We start from the raw sequence: 24,159 nt of genomic DNA, 5'->3' as shown, positions 1-24,159 counted from the left end.
TTATTTCTAGGCTTTTATGCTGAATGCCAGGAGTGGGGTGAATTTGAGAAGTAAAATATGCACGTCTCATTAGTTTGGGCTTTAATGTGCATGGGAGAACTAGGCACCTTGGTACGGATGCCATTTTTGTCCATTAGATCTATCGCAATATAACTCATACTTCATGTTTCCCCCTGAAACAATGTAGTCTTTTTTGTCTTCAGTACTTTTTACTTGTGCTTTTATCTTCAATGTTTGATTATTTAAGGAAAGAGGCACAAACAATTAACTCCTTTCTTGGGATACAGTTCCACATAGGTCAGACACCTTCCAATAGCTCACCCTAATCGCTATCATTCATTTGTAAGTCTTCACAGTGAGTGCCAGTAGGTTATTCAACCAGAGGGGCCATCATATCTGAGCACAATCCTATCCTTACCTAATGTCCACAATTATAGGCATTTCCATGAAGGGTAACTGAATAGCAATAAGGAGTGGAAACTGTTGCTGATTTTCCCCTCAGTTATCCCAGGGGGCTGAGGCCAAATGCAGTTTCCGTAATCACTTTCCTAGGTGAGAAAGCTAACTCAGCACAAGCACAGCATCAAACCCGGAACCTCCTGAACTTCATTTACAAGATGAGGGACACCAGTACTGGGGAATGGAAGTTTTTCCAGTTTTTCCATCCATTATCTGGATCAAGTACTTCCATGGCAAGTACAGAATAGACCAGAAGCAAAGCAAACATTCCTTTGCTCTATCCAAACAATGTGCTTTCATCCAAACTGAGAAAAACACTCCTTTCCACCGGACGAAATGTATCCCAGGCTACTGTGTGAGGCAAAGGAGGAGATTGCGGGGGCTCTAACACATATATTCAGAACCTCTCTGGCCACAGGGGATGTGCCAGAGGACTGGAGAACCGCTAATGTAGTACCATTATTCAAGAAGGGGAGTAGGGAAAAACCAGGGAACTACAGGCCAGTGAGCCTAACATCAGTGGTAGGAAAATTATTGGAAAAAATTCTGAAGGACAAAATTAGTCTCCACTTGGAGAAGCAAGGATTAATCAGGGATAGTCAACATGGCTTTGTCAAGGGAAGATCATGTCTGACTAACTTGATTGAATTTTTTGAGGGGGTGACTAGGCGTGTGGATGAGGGTAACGCAGTGGATGTGGTATACATGGATTTCAGTAAGGCCTTCGATAAAGTCCCGCACAGGAGACTGGTCAAGAAGGTACGAGCCCATGGAATCCAGGGTGCCTTGGCACTTTGGATACAAAACTAGCTTAGTGGCAGAAGGCAGAGGGTGATGGTCGAAGGTTGTTTTTGTGACTGGAAGCCTGTGGCCAGTGGGGTACCACAGGGATTGGTGCTGGGTCCCTTGCTGTTTGTGGTCTACATTAACGACTTGGATATGAATGTAAAAGGTATGATCAGTAAGTTCGCTGATGATACAAAAATTGGTAGGGTGGTAAATAGCGAGGAGGATAGCCTCAGTCTGCAGGACGATATAGATGGGTTGGTCAGATGGGCGGAACAGTGGCAAATGGAATTTACCCCGGAAAAGTGCGAGGTGATGCACTTTGGAGGGACTAACAAGGCAAGGGAATACACAATGAATGGGAGGACCCTAGGCAAGACAGAGGGTCAGAGGGATCTTGGTGTGCAAGTTCACAGATCCCTGAAGGCGGCGGAACAGGTAGATAAGGTGGTAAAGAAGGCATATGGGATACTTGCCTTTATTAGCCGAGGCATAGAATATAAGAGCAAGGAGGTTATGATGGAGCTGTATAAAACACTGGTTAGGCCACAGCTGGAGTACTGTGTGCAGTTCTGGTCGCCAAACTACAGGAAGGATGTGATCGCTTTGGAGAGGGTGCAGAGGAGATTCACCAGGATGTTACCAGGGCTGGAGCGCTTCAGCTATGATGAGAGACTGGGAAGATTGGGTTTGTTTTCCTTGGAGCAGAGGAGGCTGAGGGGGGACATGATTGAGGTGTACAAAATTATGAGGGGCACAGATAGGATGGATACTAAGGAGCTTTTTCCCTTCGTTGAGGGTTCTATAACAAGGGGGCATAGATTCAAGGTAAAAGGTGGGAGGTTTAGAGGGGATTTGAGAAAGAACTTTTTCACCCAGAGGGTGGTTGGAGTCTGGAACTCACTGCCTGAAAGGGTTGTGGAGGCAGGAACCCTCACAACATTCAAGAAGCATTTGGATGAGCACTTGAAATGCCATAGCATACAAGGCTACGGACCAAATGCTGGAATATGGGATTAGATTAGACAGGGCTTGATGGCCGGCGCGGACACGATGGGCCGAAGGGCCTCTATCCGTGCTGTATAACTCTATGACTCTATGGCATTTCAAATTCCACTGCAGCCCTATGCGCTTTCTGGACAAGACTGATAATTTAGTGTAATCTGTATAATTCAATACAGCACTCAATACCACTGACCCATTAAAAGTCTAAGTTTCATTTTGGATTTTGGACCATTCAACTTGTTCAGAAGCCAAATACCAAATGTTCAACTCTAATTGGCATTCACTGTGATGAAAGTGAGCATGGCTCTAACCTTGGCATATATTTACTAGTCTTCCGCCATGAAAATCCTGTTACTGCACGAGGATGTGCCAGGTACACAAAGGAAAAGTGTACAGCTGTAGAAGCACTTTTTCCCCCAAGAATTTCTGCACCAACAACTGCAGACTTCCAGCCAGTGGTAAGATACCATACTTTCAGAAGGGAGTCATCCTGCATAGAAAAACAAAATTTACTCGTATAAGGTGATACAACTAGAAATAGTAAGCATTTACAAAAATCAAGCCCTTGCAATTGAAGTTAAAGTTTCACAGATAGTAATCTTATTTTTGCAGTTAGACTTTTGAAAATTTATTTTGCTTCAACTTTTTAACAGGCAGTTGGTACTGAAATAAAATAAATGCTATTGCTCAATTGGGCAGGAATGTGTTTTGCAAAATCTTACCTTTCCTGCTGTTGCAAAGTATTCTCCATCAGGGGACCACTTCATGAGATATATTGGAATAGCAGTCCTAAATAGCAGAATGGAATATTTTAGTGTTGTATGTTCAATCAGATCAGGCTTTAATTGACTCCAATGTTCTCTCTACTGGTTATGTAATGTCATCACTAGTCCAAAAATTAATTGTGTCAACAAGAATTGGAAACATTTTTATTTTTTGGAAATGTATTAATTCAATTAAAAGAAACAAAGATTCTAAAATGGAAAGAGGTATCAGCCTTGGGTCAGTGGTAGCACTCTCATCTGAGTCAGAAGGTTGTGGGTTCAAGTCCTACTCTAGAGACTTGAGCACATAATCAAGGCTGACACTTGCTGTACTGTCAGAGGTGCCGTCTTTTGGATTTGACGTTAAAACGAGGCCCCATCTACCTTCTCAGGTGGACGTAAAAGATCCCATGGCACTATTCGAAGAAGAGGAGGGGAGTTCTCTCCGGTGTCCAGGTCAATATTTATCCCCCAACCATCATTAAAAACAGATTATCTGGTCACTGTCTCATATCTGTTTATGGGACTTTGCTATACGCAAATTGGCTGATGCATTTCCTACATTACAACAGTGACCACACTCCAAAATACTTCATTGGCTGTAAAGTGCTTTGGGACGTCTTACAGTCGGGAAAGGCGCTATATAAGTGCAAGTTCATTCTTTCTTTCATAAGTATACAGATGAACATTTCTCAATTTTCTTCCAATATCATATGAAGATTACAATTTCAAGCAATAAAGCTTCTCAGTATTAAAATTGTTGCATGGAGTTTACTTAAAACATCGTAATCTTTATTGATTTTACTTCTTTAAAAAAGTCGTCAGTATAGTATACCATTTTTCTCTAGAAAACATAGATCCGCTTTAAATAAAACCACTAGCTGCACATAGTTTGCAAACTCAGCGATCTCCCACAATAGACTGGCAATCCATTCATTCACAGGTTACATTTTCTAGTATAGTATTTCCTTAATTTTACCCTCATAGAAAAGGATGCCAAGGCTACCTGCTGACATAGCCAAACCAATTAAATAAAATGTGATGTGTACAGTACTAGTTTTTAAAATGACTAAATGTTAAATAACTAACCACTAAAGTTTAGAAATGCAGTATTTGAATGTTTCATATCATCCATACCAACTACAATTATTCACTTATGAATATTATTACAAATATTTTTCTCATTTGATGAGAAAATATACTATGTCAAACTGTGGCCATTATTTATCAGTTCGGTAGGCTTGAAAAACTTGATGACAGGAAGAAAAATGAATTCTACACAAATGAATAGTAAATTTTAAATGCTCACATAAGAAATAGGAGCAGGAGTAGGCCATCCGGCCCTCGAGCCTGCTCTGCCATTCAACAAGATCATGGCCGATCTTCTACCTCAACACGATTTTCCTGCACTATCCCCATATCCCTTGATGCCTTTAATATCTAGAAATCTAATCGCTCTCTGTTTTGAATGTACTCAATGACTGAGCCTCCACAGCCCTCAGGAGTAGAGAATTCTAAAGGTTCACCCTCTGAGCGAAGAAATTTCTCCTCATCTCAGTCCTAAATGGCCTACTCCTTATTCTGAGACTGTGACGCCTGGTTCTAGACTCCCCAGCCAGGCGAAACATCCTCCCTGCATCTACCCTGTCGAGCCCTGTAAGAATTTTGTATATTTCAATGAGATCACCTCTCATTCTTCTAAACGCTAGAGAATACAGGCCTAATCTAGTCTACTCAATCTCTCCTCATATGACAATCCCGACATCTCAGGAATCAGTCTGGTGAACCATCATTGCACTCCTTCTGTAGCAAGTATAACCTTTCTTAGGTAAGGAGGCCAAAATTGTACACAATACCCCAGGTGTGGTCTCACCAAGGCCCTATATAATTGCAGTAAGACATCTTTACTCCTGTACTCAAATCCTCTTGTAATAAAAGCCAACGTACCATTTGCCTTCCTAATGGCTTGCTGCACCTGCATGTTAGTTTTCAGTGTACAAGGACACCCAGGTCCCTAGAACATCAACATTTCCCATTCTCTCACCATTTAAAAAATACTTTGCATTTCTGTGTTTCCTACAAAAGTGGATAACTTCACATTTTTCCACATTATATTCCATCTGCCATGTTCTTGCCCACTCACTCAGCTTGTTTATATCCCCTTGAAGCCTCTTTGCATCCTCCTCACAACTCACATTCCCACCTAGTTTTGCGTCATCAGCAAACTTGGAAATATATAATTTGTTCCCTCATCCAAATCATTGATATAGATTGTAAATAGCTGGGGCCCAAGCACCGATCCCTGTGGAACCCCACTAGTCACAGTCTGCCAACCTGAAAAAGACCCATTTATTCCCACTTTCTGTTTTCTGTCTGTTAGCCAATTCTCAATCCACGCCAGTATATTACCCCCAATTCCATGTGCTCGAACTTTGTTCACCAACCTCCTGTGTGGGACCTTATTGAAAGCCTTCTGAAAACCCAAATACACCACCATCCACTGGTTCCCCCTTATCCATTCTACTAGTTACATCCTCAAAGAACTACAATAGGTTTGTCAAACATGATTTCCCTTTCATAAATCCTTGCTGACTCTGCCAAATTCTATAATTATTTTCTAAGTGCCCTGTTATCACATCCTTTATAATAGATTCTAGCATTTTCCCTACTACTGATGTCAGGCTAACAGGTCTGTAGTTCCCTGTTTTCTCGCTCCCTCCTTTCTTAAATAGTGGGGTTACATTTGCTACCCTCCAATCTGCAGGAGCCGTTCCAGAATCTATAGAATTTTGGAAGATGCATCCACTATCTCTATAGCCACCTCTTTTAAAACCCTGGGAAGTAGATCATCAGATCCTTGGGATTTATCGATTTTCAATCCCATTAATTTCTCTAGTACTATTTTTTACTAATACTAATTTCTTTCAGTTCCTCATTCTCGCCAGACCCTTGGTTCTCCAGTATTTCTGGGAGGTTTTTTGTGTCTTCTTCTGTGAAGACAGACACAAAGGGGGTGATTTTAACCCCCAAGAATGGGTGGGTTGGGGTGGGTGGGAGTTGAAAATAGTTGTTTTTTGGGTCGCGGCCGCAACCCGGCTTTATTTCCGGGTTTAACTCGGGCGCGTAAAAGTACAGGCTTCCCTTTGGGAATGCAAAGTCCGAAAATTTTGCAGTTGCGACCCAAAAAAACAACTATTTTCAGCTCCCACCCGCCCCCAACCCACCCGTTCTTGGGGGTTAAAATCACCCCCAAAGTGTTTGTTTAATTTCTCTGATATTTCCTTATTCCCCATTATAAATGCTCCCATCTCTGTCTGTAAGGGACCCACATTTGCCTTCGCCAGTCTTTTCCTTTTCACATACCTATAAGAAGCTTTTATAGTCCATTTTTATGCTTCTCGCTAGTTTGCTCTTATATTCTATTTTCCCTTTCTTTATCAATTTCTTGGTCCTCCTTTGCTGAATTCTAAAATGCTCCCAATCCTCAGGCTTATTGCTTTTTCTGGCAACTTTATATGGCTCTTCCTTTGATTTAATACTATCATTAATTTCCCTTGTTAGCCACGGTTGGACCACTTTGCCCATTGGGTTTTTGTGCCTTAAAGGAATATATATTTGTTGCAAATTATAAACAGAATTATGTCATTTGCCAGCACAATGCACTTAGGAGCCAACAAAATCCAATAAAGAAAAAACTTGATTAGCAATGCAAAGCACACAGAGCCAAAATACATCCTTTGATCACATTAATCAGAGATGGTAAGTGAATGTTAAATAGGTTAGACTACTTATGACGTGCTGCCTTCATTTGGAAGAAGACTATGGATAGAAATTGGACCTCATTGTACCTGAAAGACGTCCAGTCCAATATTGGATCATGGCCATTTTTCAGGCATCTGGGCGACCGCCTAAAACAGGCGTTAGGACCCTAGCATATGCTAATGAAGGGCCTAATGCCTGTTTGAGGAGCCCTCAGGGAAATTGGGCTGCTCTGAACAGAGCAGAAATTGAGGATGGGCCGCATATGTTTTCCAGGCATGGATGTAGCCTAGCAAGCTGCCGCCACCAAAAAGATGAGTTTTATATTTGGTTTAATATGGAGTGAGGAAGAGCAGGAGTGCTTCACCTGGCTTCACAGCAACCATGAGGGCTGCGGCTAGCCTGTGATCGGCTCCCCTCCAGTTCTTCTCCCACTTCCAGGACATACCTTCCGGCGAGGCAAGCAGCCCAACATTGGTCTCTTTAAAATGGGAGAGCTGCTTGTGGAGGCAGCTCACCCAAATAACGTTAATGAGACCCGAGGCCCGATTTCAGGCCAGCCTTGTTCCTCCTGGTTCGGGTGCTTGCCACGTGCACGGCGCCCATTTCAGGCCCGAAACCGGGCCTAAAGGAATTTCCTCCCCTATACATTATGGATAATACAGCCTATCAATGCCAGGAATTGGAGAGGCAAAACATATCACTAATTTTAGGTTGAAAACCCTCTAAGGTTCCCACTGGGTAACCCAAACAACAGCATCTTCAATTGGACTACAAGTCATATTACAACAGTAAGTTCAATAACTAGAATGCCATGGCCCCGATTTCCCTACCCCTACCCCTATAGCAAAAATGAGACAAACTCTTCTCATGCTAGTTAAGTAATGCAGGCCTCTTTCCTTTCTTACCCCCCCCACCCCCATCCTAAACAGAAACATGTACAATCAGGATAGCTACAGCTATATCTGCCAACTTAGCCTGGATGATCTCACTGAGGTTACGAATCTTCAGCTGATGCAAATTCTTTCCAAGATTCCAGAGAAACATGAAATTAAGTTAAGTACATTGTGTGTGACAATCAGCGATTGTCAAGTGCCTCTTGCAATTAATAAAAAACCTTGACCTGGCATACCCCAAGATTTCAGGAATTTCATAAACTTTGTAAAATAAAAAACTTCAGTCAAGAATTCAGCAACACGTCACAGTAGAACTCAGACAAGGCGGTCTACAAATGTCAACAGTACAAGAAAAAAAACTGAAGATGATTGCCAGATGAGGCACCCTTCACACAAAGGGAATGTCACAAAAGTTGCACACAAAAGCCTTTTAAAATGATGGGCGTCGCTCCAATTGTCCTGGGTGGATAAAGTTACCTTACCCATTTTACATGGAATGCAACAAAAAAAGAATTAAACTTTTAAAAAATGAGTATGTTTAAATTGGTGCTTACTTGCACTGCCAGATACATTTCCAGTCATTTAAATCTGGCTGTAATTTGTATTCCTCAGCATGACTACTTTCTTCCTCCAGAACGTCACCAGAGGGAGGCGACCATAATTGTAGGTGATCTGTAGCTGTCAATAACTGGTTACCTACAAAAGGAAGAAAATTACAATAAATGCAAAACTAATTTAGCATTACAGCTGTATGACCAATTAGTAACTTTACTCCTGGTGGAGGAGGTAAGCAAGATTTCTTCAGAATCAAGATGGCTCCAAGATAACACAATTGGAAATAGAAGCAAAGATTCAAGTCAACTCTGTGACAGACTCATAATCTAATAGCTGAAACAGGCAGGTATGCAATACTCCAAGACACTATGAGAACCTGGATAGGTAATTCCTTGGGCTGGGATTCTTCCCACTTAGCTCCAAAGAATGTGAAAGCTTCTGCCCTAACAAGTAGGATGGTCCTACCTTGACAAGCAGCAGGTAGATTACCAGTGCTCTGTGCCAATAAATTGCATAGTTTTAGCTTTTTAAACTCAAGCAATGCCCTTGTGCAGTCTTTGGGGTCCCTAAGACTTAGCCCTGCCAACTGGGGTGTGCACTCTGTGTTGGACAAACAAAATTTCTGTAGCTATAGAATTCTAAGTAGTTTGAATTGAAGACTGCTAAACTTTCCACTGTTAAACTGCAGAACTTCGAACCCAAGATACTCTCCATCACCAAGAGACCCTACTTCCATGTCTAATGTTGCCTGCTTCTGCCCCTGACTCAGCCCATCAGCTCATTAAACCCTCATCCATGCCTGGTCACCTCCAGATTCAACTATTCCAATACTCGCCTGGCCGGCCTCCATAAACTTCAGCTCATCCAAAGCTCTGGTGCCCGCACCTTGTCACACGCCAAGTTCCACTCATTTATCACCCCTTCCTTGCTGACCACATTGGCTCCCGGTCCCCCAGCGCCTCCAATTTAAAATTCTCATTGTTATGTTTAAATTCCTTCATGGCAAGCCCCTCCCTAACTCTGCAATCTCCTCCAGCTCTACAATCCCCCCGCCTCCTCGGAACTCTCCATTCCTCTGACACTAATCTTTTCTGCATCCCCACCTCCCTTCGCCCCATCACTGGCTGCCGTGCTTTCAGCCATTTAAACCCATGCTCTGTAATTCTCTCCCTAAACCCTTCTGCCTCTCCACTTCCCTCTCCTCCTTTAAGACCCTCCTTAAAACACATCTCTTTGACTAAGCTTTTGGTCACCCCTCCTAAAATCTCCTTCTTCATCTCAGCATCCACTTTTGTCTGATTACACCTGTGTGAAGTGCCTAGGGGTGTTTTTATATGTTAACGCCACTATATGTTAAAGGCAAGTTGCTGTTAAACATGATAATTACCAAAAAGTTATATTATCAAACCACAGAACTTGCAAATAAATCCAAACTTTACTGAACTATACTATCACATTTTTACTACTAGAAATGTTCCAAGTGAAGTGCATCATGGTAGTTGATAGGAATGGAACAAGAAAATAGCACTCAGTCCACTAAAGTGTGTGTGTGTGTGTGTGTGTGTGTGTGTGTGTGCGCGCGCGCACGCACACGCGCACACATGCGTTGGCCTGTTTCATACCCCGCCCATTGACTCCAATGGAAAAGGAAATCAGGCTGGGTGTAAAACAAGTTCCTGATTCACTATAGTCTGTTTTGCACTACTGTCCAAGACCAATTTCACCCACATAATATTTTATTGCTTAAAAAAAAAGGATGTGGGGACAAGGAAAAAGCAAGAAACAATTTCAAAAGTTAAAAAAAAACTTAATTAACAATTTTTTTTAAAAACCATAGCAGTTTGAGATATAAATTTATTTAAAAATATTAAAACAATCTCAAACCCAGATGAAAAGTGCTTCAACAACAATTTCTATTTACGTAAGACAGTCATTTCTAAATTTTAAAAAAAGCAAAAAATTACAGAAAGTAGAGTTACTAGGACATATTTTTACCATATGAATTCAATTACCTTGCGGATCCCAAGCCAAGTTGTATGCCATAGATTGAAGAAAAAACTGCCCCGTCTTTTGCCATTGATAGCTTAGGACCTGTAGTTTTAGATAGTGTTGTTAAAAAAAAATATTTTAAAGCAATTTTATTTCCGCAAGGAATCAAACAATCAACACATCAAATAAAGCAATTTAGGATTGAATTTCATTTTTAGTAAACTGTTATCACCCATACATATTGAAAAATTATAGTAGGTTATGATGCTTTCTAAAATCCTGCATTTATTAAAAGAGAAATTGGCTTCAAACACAAATTCCAATTGAATTAATATCAATTCAAAGTCGACTGCTGAGAGTTGGATCTATACTGATGCACAAGCAACAACAGTTTATTTTAAAAAGTTAAGTGAACCCTGACAGAAGCACCATTATAGTTCTGCCAAACTGCACACCCTTTTTGCAGCAAAATTAAGGAACTGATTTGAGGTCTGCAAATCACTTTGTTAGCTGATTTGCTTATGGCCTGCAAGTCTATGCAACACAAATATCCATAATGTGACTACTACTTTAGAGGGATGCCCTATTATGCTGCCAAATCTAGGTGCCCTGCCATTTGATGACAACTACTTTACTCTCCAGCAACCAATGCAAAACTTGTGTTAAACAAGAAAGGTCACAGCACTGTGCTCTCTGCTCTGACACAAGACTATCTTGATCTTCCTCCTCCAAAAAGAGGAAATTGTGGTAGCCAGTCATTCTTACAACATACTTTAGAGCACCGGTACTGAAAAAAGAGTCTCTTTGATATTAGAAGTGAGATGATTGGGATCACCTTGGTGCCTGCACCCCAGCAATGGCCAACACTGGCCCAAGGTACACTCTAGCAATTTGACATGGAAGGTTCTATAGCACATACAAAATGCTTTCAAATCCTTTCATGTAGATTTCATGGGCTGATTCTTGGAACTGAAACCCAGATTCCACTGTGCTGTCTAAGCTTTGCTCCCTATTATCTGGTGCTCCAAGCCTTGGGACTTTGCTAACATTAACAAGCTCATAAATAACCAGTAGTGCAGTCCATTCCAGCCAGATAGATGTGCAGACTGGTGTTCACAAAGTGACCTCACGGATAGGCCTGAATAGATGCATTAATGGAAGGTCGAAATCATGTTGTAGTTGGGCAAGCTACATCTTTGCTGAGAAACCAATACTGAGCATAGGATTAGGAATCAGACATCTCTCTTTAGTCTTCATAGTATGAATTTCACCCATTCAAGGAATACAAGTGTGGCACTACAAAACAAGTTATTGATGTAGGCCTCTTTCTGCTCAATTTTCAGTAGTACTAGTAGATCTTCAATGACATATCAGAGGACGCAGTGGTACAAGCTATAGTGGAGCTACACTGCCACCTTGTGGCCCTAGCATCACTGAGATGTGTTTACATGGGGAATGTCCATTATAACTGATTACGTAATATTTAACATTGAAAATGCCCAACATAAAAACCAGTGACCAGAAATCATGACAAAATGAGGTGAAGTTTATGGACAGGAAATGCACGCAAACGCAGGGTTTTTAATATGCCTGCATTTGCGTGCAGGGTTTTTGATCTCTCACATGGGGAGTGATTGCCAAGTGTGGTCTTCAAATGACAGGGGGTGAGAAGGTGGGGGGAAATTCAGTTCCCATTTTAAAGTCATACATTATATCCTTAGTTTTACACAATACTTTGACAAAACGTAGGGCAATTTGGGAAGCAGAGAAGTAAAGTTGATTACAGCATAGGAGTTTCTCTGCCATTCAAGCTAAGGAGCTGGGAGACACAAAACTAAGGAGCTAAAGCAACATCACTAGCAAGAGGATGTAATTACAGCATGAGAATCTTACGTAGGCAGTTTGCATTATAAATGTGGACATAGGAATTTATAACAGAAAAAGTTGCCACAGGAAGTTCACTCAGTTGTAAGAGTTTTAATATATGATATAGATGGGATCAGAAGTACTTTTGGACTTGCTAATTTATTTTGACAAATGCTTTATTCTCCTTCAGCTCAGTAAAGTTAAAGGCAAGTATTTAAGAAGTGGTGTGTGGCTATTCTTCAAAACAGCAACATAAATAAAGTCAGGGATGAGAAAATTCTGTTCAGCCCATCCCTCCAGTACATGAATTCTCATATTGCATTTTGAATGCATTTTATCTGGGGCAGTTTCCAGAAAATGTTAAACAAGAATGATTACAGGACATCTGCTTAGTCAGGAAAAATAGTTTCAATTTGAAATTGATCAGTAATCGATCACCATAGCAGTATAATATGCTGCTGTAATTCTACCCTTACACTGGCTTCTTCCGTGGCACTTAGCCATGTGCAACTACATGAAATATGTGAATGCAGAATACCACTGATGTCAACCATCATGTCATACTAAAAGAGAACATACCTATATTAGCTTCATCTAAAGCAGCACAGCACACAAACTGACACTGCTACTAATTGGGTGCAACAGCATAACAGATTATCTTTCTCCCATTCTTGAGGGAGATTAAAATGCAGAAATAGCTGCTGAATCATTTTTATTGAGTTCAGTTCCATCGGATTTTCAGCAAAAACTGTTGCTTACACTGAGAAAAGTCAAAGATCAAGAACTCAGTGTTTCAGGTTTGACCATCATTGGTGCACTGGCACAAGTATGAAGCTCCATTGGCTGTTCCTTTCTCTGATACTGTACCAGCTTGTTGGCTAGAGGTTACTTGATTTGGAGCAGGGTGAATTATTTTCTTGTGGGATTTTTTATAAAGCTTACTCCAGGTCCTCTTTAAAACTAAAGCAATATCTGCTGTAGCTGTAGATTGTGATTCAGGGGGAAATTTTGTCTGAACTCATTCTCCAAGGTTTCTTGGAAGGTTCCTCTTCTGAGAGTTGAAATGAGGAAGAGGTTTGTGTGGTCTTTGCGTGTTTCTCATTTATCAATGATGAAACTACGATTTCCCAATTCTAGACTGGATCTTGTTTTAAGCAGCAAAGTCTCGGAACTCTATCTTTTTTGGGCAATAGCAGGATTCATATGATGCAAAGACCTTCCAATGGTGACTTAAATTTCGATACCAATATTTAGGAAAAAAAATATTTTTTTGGAGTAATACAACTTGGCTAAATCAAAAAATAACCTAAAAACAAAGAGTGGAACAGCTTATTTTGTGTATGGTAAAGTTCTAGCTGGAAAAATTATGATTTCCTCTATTTTCCAATCTTGCCACACAAATAAGCAAAAAATATATAGTTTAAGATATTGCGGACAATTTACAACTACAGTCTAAGATTACAGAAAGTTATCCGATATCATCTTTCTTAATGAAAATTAACAAAGGATTACAGTACATTACAATATTTCTTTTAAAAGGAATAGCTGGAGTAAGTGGTGGATACTCACAAGTTTTCTTTTGTAATGGCTTACAGGTAATGGCTCAAAAATACAAACAGTGTTCCCATAAGAAGCAGCAATCTAAAAACAACACAATTAAAGCTATTTATTCACTGATCTCACATGGTCCTATAGTCACAAGTGTATATAATATAGAGGTCACACGAATTCCCTGCAATAAAATTCAATTTCGCTTCAGTAGACATCATGTTATGCAATATCACTGTTTAACTTGTGATATCGTCACACTTTCCTGTTATCTGTTTGAAATTAAACTACTTTCAATCTGATTCACTGTACTGAACAGTAACTCTTTCATTAAGAGAAAAAAAAATCAACACAAGCTACCCTGTATAGATTCTTCGTTCACACCAAAGGGTTGTATAACTGATCAAGAGACAACAGCTGCTGGAAGGCATTGCCTGGAGACCAAGTATGAGAGCACATGCTCATTTATCCAGGGGGTTGTGTTTATCTTGATTGGGTTGCAGTGAGGCAAGCTGAAACAAAGCTGCTGAAACCTCGCACCTCCAATTCATGGAACTCACATTCAATGCAGAATGGTGTGTATCCATGCTTTGGTCAGCAGGATCACTGCAATGTATGCCTACATTTTATGGTAAATTGTGCTGCTTATAAGGAGCTCCTAGTACCTGCTGCCAAGTAGACAAGGCTCAAACTCACACATCAACTGCCAAACTAGTGATTATCCCCCAGCAAGGGGTAGGGGAAGAAGTCTCTTTAGGGTGAAGGTGATAGGCCTTGTGGTGGAAACTTTGACCCAAGTCAACCCACCAGGGCAGACTTGGTAATTCAATATTTGAGCCAAACAGGTATGCTGCACTCTAGGGAACTGCTCATATCAACTAACCAGCTTGGTTTAAATGAGGCTGGGATTCTTCACTCAGTCCAGATAACCCAACAGACTGAAGTTTTAATTGGTAGGGTGATCCTAACTTTTCAAACAGAAGGAAGCTTACCAGTTATCTGTTCAAGTAAAACCTACAGTTTTAGCTGGTTAAACTTCAGCAGTACCCCTACACACACTTGGGAGTCCCCCAGCCTTGGTTCTGCACACCCACACTCAAGCTCTCTGGACCTGGATGATGTGCCCCTAAGAGTTCATTTGGAATCTTCAGATAGACTAGTGTTAAATATTTCAAATTTCTCAGATAAAGCACAATCATAAAATAACCATTCATGAGCAAAGTTTAAATGTATTATGCACTGCATTTAGCACACCTAGAACAGTATTTGACTCAAGGTAAAACAGATCGCTAAACCCCAAAGATATGACACAGGCCTCCATCACTGGAAGTAATCAAATAAAAATCATACCCTGCCTTGCTGAAGGGAGCATTCCACACAGCCAACTTGAATGTTTCCATGTTTAGCACCTGGGATGATCTGAACACATTCAAAATCACTTCCAAGAATCACAATGTCACATCCTGAAGCGTATGCCTAGCAAAGCAGAAATCACAAGAAACAATTAATTAACCTCACAAAAGATTTTAAGCTAAAGTAAAGCTTCATGAGATCAAGGAAAAAGCTACAAGTCAAGAAAGAAAATTAATTTAACAACAGGAAACAGGATTGCCATAAATGATAACTGAAGTTAGTCACAAGGACTTCCAAGGGCATCAGTTCTGGGACTTGGTTATTCAAGATAGCCAGCAACTACCAATTGGTTAGCAAGCAAAATACTTAGGCTAATAGAGGATATAATACTGTGTGGAGCATTTAATAAGCTAATGAAATAGATTTGGAGACTTCATACATGGATAATAAATGGCAAATCACTGAGTATTTACAAAACTTTCAAAAAATTTATATTAGCTACTTTTCTGAACACATTGTTATTGGCATATTCAACGCGTGCGCGCGCACACACACACACACACACACACACACTTGATCCCCTGTGGCATTGCTCACAGACAAAAATAAATGGCATCTCTCTTCCTACAACTGTCTCTCAATTTCTTCCAACTCTAATTTTTTGTGTACTTTGGTTTGTCTCTTTCTATCTTTTTCTCTGGCTTTCACACAACTTCTCTTGTTCGTAGAATGATAAAATGATACAGCACAGAATGAGGCCAGGAGGTCCAGCGTGCCTGTGCCAGCTCTTTGGAAGAGCTATCCAATTAGTCCCACACCCCTGCAAATTTTTCCCCTTCAAGTATTTATTCATTTCCCTTTTGAAAGTTGCTATTGAATCTGCTTCCACTACCCTTTCAGGCAGTGCATTCCAGATCATAACAACTCGCTGCCTAAATTTTTTTTCCCTCATGCCGCCTCTGGTTCTTTTGCCAATTATCTTAAATCTATGTCCTCTGGTTCCTGACCCTTCTGCCAGTGGAAACAGTTTCTCCCTTCATGATTGTGAACACCTCCATCAATTCTCCTCTTAACCTTTTCCGCTCTAAGTAGAACAACCCCAGCTTCTCCTGTCTCTCCACATAACTGAAGTCCCCCATCCCTGATACTATTCTAGTAAATCTCTTCTGCACCCTCTCTAAAGGCCTTGACATCCTTCCTGAAGTGTGGTGCCCAGAATTGGATACAGTACTCCAGCTGGAGCCTAACCAGTATTTTATAAAGGTTTAACATAACTTCCTTGCTTTGTACTCTATGCCTCTATTTATAAAGCCAAGGATCCCATATGCTTTTTTGGGAAAAAAAAGCCTTCTAAACTTGTCCCGTCAGCTTCAAAGATTTGTGTACGTACACCTCCAAGTCTCTCTGTTCTTGCACCCCCTTTAAAATTATACCATTTACCTCTCCTCACTCCTTCTACCCAAATGTATCACTTCATACTTCTCTGTGTTAACTTTCATTTGTCATGTGTCTGCTCATTTCACTGAGTCTATTACTATCCTCATCACTCTTTACTACATTTCTGAGTTTCGTGTCATCTGCAAACTTTGAAATTATGCCCTGTATACCCAAGTCCAGGTCATTAATATATATCAAAAGGAGCAGTGGTCCTAATACCAACCCATGGAGAACACCACTCTTTACCTCCCTCCAGTCTGAAAAACCGTTCACCATACTCTCTGCTTTCTGTCCCTTAACCAATTTCGTATCCACGCTGCCACTGTCCCTTTAATCCCATGGGCTTTAATTTTGCTAACAAGCCTATTATGTGGTACTTTATCAAACGCCTTTTGAAAGTTCATATACACAACATCAACTGCACTACCCTCATCAACCATCTCCATTACTTCATCAAAGAACTCAATCAGGTTAGTCAAACACAATTTATGCTGGCTTTCATTAACCCATACTTTTCCAAGTCCCAATTAATTTTGTCCCAGATTATTGTCTCTAAAAGTTTCCCCACCACCGACGTTAGACTGATTGGTCTGAGGTTGCCGGGTTTATCCCTCTCCCCTTTTTTGAACACCTATGTGCTCTAACTATTTTTCTCACACTTTGCCTTTCTCTTTCTGTAATTGCCCTTTCATCTGCCTCATCTCTCTATTGTGTTTCCCACTGCATCTGTATGCATCGAATATGTTAAGCTTTCTGATGTACTAAATTTGTATCTTTTACATTTTTTAAGGGCCAGGGCAATGAGCAAGATGGTAGCTAAAATGTATCTGGTCAGAGTGGGAATCTGGCTGAGTGCAGAGAGGCCATGTTGGGTGGGGAAGAGTCCATCAGGGTTGGTATTGTAACATGCACAGCTGCAAAAGAAACTGGAAGTTTGGGCCTGGGCTGGAAGGGAACAGAGAAATGGGCACTAATGACCTGGGAGAAGCAGGGGTTTGGCCTGGGAGAAAGTCTCATGGATTTGTACCCCAAGTTTTACCGTTGATGCTATAGTGCATCTGGAATTATAGTCCTGAGCACAGCTGCCACATCCAGCAATGGGAGCAAGGGTATGAACCTGGGGACTGCAGCAAGAATGCCAGGGAATCCAAGCATGTGGCATGGAGAGAACAGGGCCCAAAGTTGGGACAGGCGGGAGTGTAGTGGGTCCCAAATTTATAGTGGAAAGGGAGCACAGTGTGGTCCAAAGCCTGAAGCTAAATCTAGGAGACAGCACAGCACAGCACAGACCGCGAGCTAAAGGTGGAAGAGGGGCAGGAAGAGCTTTTATGATGCTGGTATCTATGTTTGAGGACCAGGAAAGCATTGGCAGCATTGTCAGGGCCACAGTCAGCACTGGAGATAACAGATCATCTGATTTCCTGAATACTGAGCCTACTGCTTTTCTACTTCAGGTTTTTAGTAGCAGCAGGAGCAATATTCAGTAAATCGACGGATGTGCATGTTCCAAAGGCTATCTATTTGTTTAATATGCACACTTGCAGCCTGCAATGCTGGGGACGGTGACATGAGATGGGGTCTGGAACCAGGGAGAGTGTTGGTAGCAGACCTGGAGTCATTGACAATGCACCTCAGGATGCCAGTAAAGAGTCTCTTCGATACTGGAAGTGAGATGATTGGGAGCACATGGTACTTGTGCCCCAGAAATGACCAACATTATTGTGCAGTGAGAATAGCTCACCAGTTCAAACACAAAAGATTTTTTTTAACACAAATATTCACCTTAGAAGAAATACAATAAGCATCTTTCATCAATAACGACCTATTACTAAATCTGCACTATTACACAGTTGCCAGCTGTTTGCAAAATATCTACTCCTCCCATCATTAATTCACAGTTTAATTTCTTACAATAATTAATGCTGGCATATGAATGGCAATGTTATACAGAGCCCAGTAATCTTATACAACACCCTAAGACGCACACAGTGTTGTACCGAAACACACAAGATCAATGCTCCTCATCCAGATCTCTCACAATGCCAATTTTAAACAAACATTTGATAGGTACAGTGCTGTAGAACTCCTAGCAGCAGAGCATGATTACCAGCTGATACCACTTAGGGTTTTCTTCAGACCAATAACTGCAAAGTTAAATTATTTATTTTGTGACAAATAAGTTGTAAACCTTTGTAAAAGTTATCCAAGAAAAGGCTGCTTATGGTCCTGCAGCACAAGTCTACAACATTAATTCTGTGTCAACCAGTACACTACCAGTGATTCAGGAATTGTGTCAGTAATACAGGGACCTAGAAAAATCACCCATAAAAGTGATGTGTTTGGAATATATATCTGCGTTTAATACATCATAACTTCAATTCAAAGTAATTGGGGTACAAGCACACACTTTATTCCACATATGCGATAGACAATGTCCTCAAAATCTTAGCATGGGTTAAGAGAGTCATTCTGTGGAGTATTGTTGCCTTCGAGGCCCGCCGGTACTTCCTACATACAAGGCCAACACTGCTGCAGGTAGTCATAGACAATCAACACCAGGGGGTATATTCAATATAGTATGTAAACAACATAATTAATTTCAGTACCACACATTAAGTTGCACTATCCATTGAATCAATTCCTGGCACACTCCAACACAGGGCACTTGACATTTCTTTGAAATGACTATGGACAATAGATAACTGGTAATGGGAGGGGAGTGGGGGAGGAACTGCACATTCGACGCAAATAGCACTCATTGCTGGGCAAATTAAAAAATAAATCACTTGCATTAGGTATCTTGGGTGTTTAACCAGAGTAAAAAGCAGAACAGGAGCGATTTCTGCTGTTTTTAAAAACGAGAGGCAAGGGAGAACAATAAACGTTAGCTCTGTATCGTTCCAAAATACTGAGTGAAATGTTCCCAAAACCATTATCAGTTGAGTGGTGGCAATGTTAACAACCCTTGTATTTGTCTCCTTTTATTAATAGTATCTGGTTATTGACAAACGGTAGTATGTAGGGTCAAGTTACCCCTAGATGAGGAAGAATAACAGTCTTAATGATCTGCCTCATTTCCACACTAATTTTAATTCAGTTCACTTGCATTAAGATCAAATTCCATTTGTCATTAATAACAGAACAGGTAAGGACACCAACACAGCTGCAAAGCAGCAACTGCAATGACAGCTGTGTCATCACAGGGTCAGAAAGAGAAATCTCTCTCTCTTTTTTGCTTCAGGATTCCCATTCTTCAAACACTTGTCCAGTGATCTTCAACACATATCTGTCCCAATGGAAATCAAATGTGATTACCAACCCACGAGTCGAATGTTGCAACTGAGGGAAGTTTACAATCTTTATTGAGTTATGGTGGATGGGTATCACCACAGCCCATCGATTTTAGTTATTAGGTGGAACTTAGAACGTCAGCATGACTGTAAAGTGGCGGGTAGTGGATCGGCCGCCTGTTACACACGCCACCCGATTTTCCTTTCCATTGTGGCTGATCCATTCCCGCCCGTTTTACGTCCCTGGCAAAGTTGAAAGTTCCGTTCATTAACTTCTCAGTGGCAAATATAATACACCATTTAGCACCCATAGATCAATTCTGACTATATCATACTGCAGTGATTTGATTGCAAATTGTCTTTCAGAAGGGAAGTTAATCCACTCTTTAGAAAAATTAAATCAACAAAGATATAAACACAAATTAGTGTTGATGATGATAAAGTGCGATTAGATGAGGGACTGCAGCAACTCGCCAAGGCTTCTTCGACAGCACCTCCCAAACCCACAACCTCTTACCACCAAGAAGGACAAGGGCAACAGACGCACAGGAACACCATCACCTCCAAGTTCCCCTCCAAGTCACACACCACCCTCACTTGGACATATATCGCCATTCCTTCATGGTCGCTGGGTCTAAATCCTGGAACTCCCTACCTAACAGCACTGTGGAAGTAACCTCACCACACAAACTGCAGCAGTTGAAGAAGGCAGCTCTCCACCACCTTCTCAAGGGAAGCTGGGGATGGGCAATAAATGCTGGCCTGCCCAAGAATGAATTTTAAAAGAAGATGAGCTGAAGTTTACGGAGAGTGGAGGATGGGAGGCCAGCTAGGAGAGCATTGGAATAGTCGATAGTCGGATGAAGGTTCCAGTGGCAGATGAGCTGAGGTAGGGGTGGAGGTGGGCTACGTTACCAAGGTGTAAGTAGACCGTCTTTTATGAAGGAGAGGAGATGGGATTGGAAACTCAGCTCAAATAGGACACCGAGGTTGCGGACAGTCTAATTCAGCATGAGACAGTATCCGGGGTTTGTGGCAGGAGGCGAAGACGATGCCTTTGGCCATCCCAATGTTTAGTTAGAGAAAATAGTAGCTCGTCCAAAATTGGATGTCGGACAAGCAATCTTATAACAGTGGCAGTGGAGGAGTCGAGAGAGCTGGTGGAATGGTTGAGCTTGGTTCCATTAGTGTATATGTAAAAGCTTGCCGTATATCTGCACTATGTCACCAAGGGGTAGCATGGAGATGATGAAGAGGAGGGGTCAAGAGTAGATCCCTGGTTGCTGATTGTATAGGTGGGAAATGAAGCCATAGGTAGAGATCCTTAGCTACAATTAGATAGTTAAGAGTGGAACCAAGCAAAGGCAGTCAGACTGAGCTGGACAATGGAGGAGAGGCACTGAAGGATGGTATAGTCAACCACATCAAAGACTGCAGAGAGGTTGAGGAGGGACTTGCACCACAGTCAGTTACAGAGCATGTCATTCATGAGTTTGGTTATGGTTGTTTTGATGCCGTGGAGGGCCAAAAACCTGACTGGAGAGATTCAAACAGGGAGTTGCCAGAGAGATAGGCAATGATCTGGGAGAGAACAATACATTCAAGGCCGTTAGAGAGGTAAGGAACACTGGAGATGGGACAGTAGTTTGTTTGCAAGCATAGAAGGGTCAAGGGTAGGTATTTTGAGGGGCGACAACAGCGGTTTTTAAAGGGAGGGGGACAGTACAAGAGGAGTGGGAAACATTTACAATGTCAGCTAGCATGGGGGCCAGGAAGGGATGATGGGTGGGGGGAGAGGGGGTCAGCAGTTTAGTAGAAATAGGGTCAAGGGAGCAGGAGGTGGGTCATTTGGACAAGGTAAATTCGGAGAGGGCATGGGTGTTAATGGGAAGAAATTAGAGAGAGACAGGGGTTCGGGGCAAGGATATGAGGAGCCCTAGGGGATACTTTGGCTTGGTGGGCAAAGGAAAGGGGGAAGAAATAGAATCAGCTGAACAATGGTCTCTAACTTGGTGACAAAAAAGTATATGAGCTGATCACATATTGTGGAGTGGAGGGGGCGGGGAGAGGAGTTTAAGAAAATGGTTAGTAGTGGAGAAGTCAGTGGTTATTTCTGCTCTCCAGGTTGATCCTATAGTAATGGGTGGTTTTGGCAAAGGAGAATGAGGGCCGGTAGAGCTTGAAATGAGGGAATTTAAAACAACCATCATCATTTTATTTGCTCAGTACTTTTTTAAAATAATAGTATGTACTGTACGTTTTACACTTCATTGGGTATCGCTACAAAATATTTAAGATTGGTAATCTGCTTAGGTTTTATTATTTGCATAACTATACTCTAAATAGATTTCAAGTTCAATGTTTCAATGTCATAGAGTACACAATTTTAAAATGCTGCACACAGCATTATACATCAAAGACCATAATGTTAATGAAGTCACAAGATCTTCAAATAATCTGCAATGATGTGTGGTTAAGCCACAGTGTACGCTTTAGCCACGTGGCCAGATAATCACAATAGCTGCTGTATTCAATATCCTTTACGTAACTAGTGCAAACATGCAGAGGTAAGCCGATGCTAAAGTCGTAAGAACTTTATAAATAGATATCCAAGTATGTCAGAATTCAAAAATACAAAAAATATGAACATAATAAAACACAAACTGATACTGATGAGGTGAAAAGGAAAATGTGTTTTTTCTCCCCAAATTGTGATTTGAATTCTATGCCTAATTGCTTTCCACACTTTTAAGGTATTCACTGCTACATTCAAAATAACTTTCAGCTCCTGCCATATCAATAAACATAATAAATGAATGAAATGGGTACCACGTAACTAAAAACACACCCCTTGGCCCGTCTTCACAAGGGTAAAAATAAAATTCGAATATATCTGCAAATCACCCTGCTACTCTAATCAGTACTGTTTCCACTGATTCCACCCTGCTGCCCAGAGCCATCTGTCAATTAACCCAATGTGCACCAATAAAAATTCAAGTAATCATGAATGAAAGAGAGAATTAAAAAAGCCCATTAGCTGTCAATAAGTATTTCACCTCTACATAGAAAACATTTAAAAGGGGGTCTTTGATAAGAATATGTCCCACAGATTTCATAAAAATTCGCAAAAAATTTGAGGGATGTGTGCAATTTTGCTGTGCAACATGTACAGTGGAGAAACCCATCTGAAAAACTGAAGCATCTTATTTTTAAGCAGTACAGGTAATCTGAAATGTTAAATATTGTACTTAATATGTGAAATATTTTGACACCCTACAAATTTAGACTTGGTCACCTCAAAACAAGGCTATCCTTCTGATTTCTCAATGTCCAAACACATAATACAACTCAAACTTTCTGCTGCTTCCAAATACACCTTTAAAAGCACTCTCGAATGGCTAAAATGGATTTTACTGTTCTTATTATTAAATCTTATCCTCCCAAATAACTACAAGCTCAATACAATTTGCACAAAAATGCTGTGACTGCCACTTTCAAGGTCAATACATTACAAACTACTTAGATTAGACACGATCTAGTTTATTAGTGCAATGGTTTGAACTTGAATTACCCAAAAAACATCTCCAAATTTAGACTGGGAATTATTTCACACGTACAATAGTCACACATTTAATTAGTGTAACTTTCAGATCCTGATTCAGTAACAGGTACAGATAGATAATATGCCAAGAATTCAAATGGGTTTCCAATCCACAAGGAAAATTACAGCAACCCTCACTAATAGCAATTAAAATGTTATTAGTTAGTTCTGGGCTCTGAAAGGAGAAGGTTGAACGGGTATATCTGGACTAAAATGAAAGAGAAAACACGATGAATGCCTAGAACTTCTGCAGGTGTTCTCACGATTTTCCTGTTAACGTCTTTTCTCCATGGTTCCCACCAATCTGCCAAAGTTACAGTGGACAGTCGGGAGAGACCCCGCAGAAATTCTATCCCCAAGTGACTTAGGGAAGGATTGAGGGTAAATGTGAAAGCACAACATAAAAAATACTAAATGGAGGAAAGAAAAGAACTTGCATTTATATAGCACCTTTCACGTCTACAGGACGTTGCAAAGCACTTTACAGCCAATGAAGTACTTTGGAAGTCTAATCACTGTTGTAATGTAAACAACTAGGAGAACTCCCATGCCCTTCTTCAAATAGTGGCATGGGATCTTTTACATCCACCCGAGAGGACAGATAGGATCTCGGTTTAACATCCCACCCAAAAGACAAAACCTCCGACAGCGCAGCACTCTCTCAGTACTGCACGGAAGTGTCAGCCCAGATTATGTGCTCAAGTCTCTGGCGTGGGGCTTAAACCAACAACCTTCTGAACCAGAGGAAAGAGTGCTACCACTCAGCCAAGGCTGACATCCCCTTTTAAACTTACCCAAAAATGTATCCTCTATTCAAACGTCTTCTCATCCCCTAAAAATTCTATGCAGGC

At 41.0% G+C, this 24,159-nt stretch overlaps 1 protein-coding gene across 1 annotated transcript in view; it reads right to left on the bottom strand.

The window, feature by feature from the left end:
* Nucleotides 1-24,159, bottom strand: part of dmxl2 (Dmx-like 2) — a 112,449-nt gene that overhangs the window by 79,980 nt on the left and 8,310 nt on the right. The window contains exons 2-7 of the mRNA XM_067971439.1: nt 14,978-15,103; nt 13,649-13,720; nt 10,237-10,315; nt 8,224-8,365; nt 2,973-3,039; nt 2,562-2,740 (exon numbers count right to left, since the gene is read on the bottom strand). Of these exons, the coding sequence (XP_067827540.1) occupies nt 2,562-2,740; nt 2,973-3,039; nt 8,224-8,365; nt 10,237-10,315; nt 13,649-13,720; nt 14,978-15,103 (665 nt within the window). The remainder of the gene's footprint in view (nt 1-2,561; nt 2,741-2,972; nt 3,040-8,223; nt 8,366-10,236; nt 10,316-13,648; nt 13,721-14,977; nt 15,104-24,159) is intronic.

This window comes from Heptranchias perlo, chromosome 34 (genome assembly GCF_035084215.1).
Source record: "Heptranchias perlo isolate sHepPer1 chromosome 34, sHepPer1.hap1, whole genome shotgun sequence".
NCBI classification, from domain to species: Eukaryota; Metazoa; Chordata; class Chondrichthyes; order Hexanchiformes; family Hexanchidae; genus Heptranchias; species Heptranchias perlo.
Note: the sequence above shows the minus strand (reverse complement) of the source record. Positions and strands in the feature narration are given on the sequence as shown.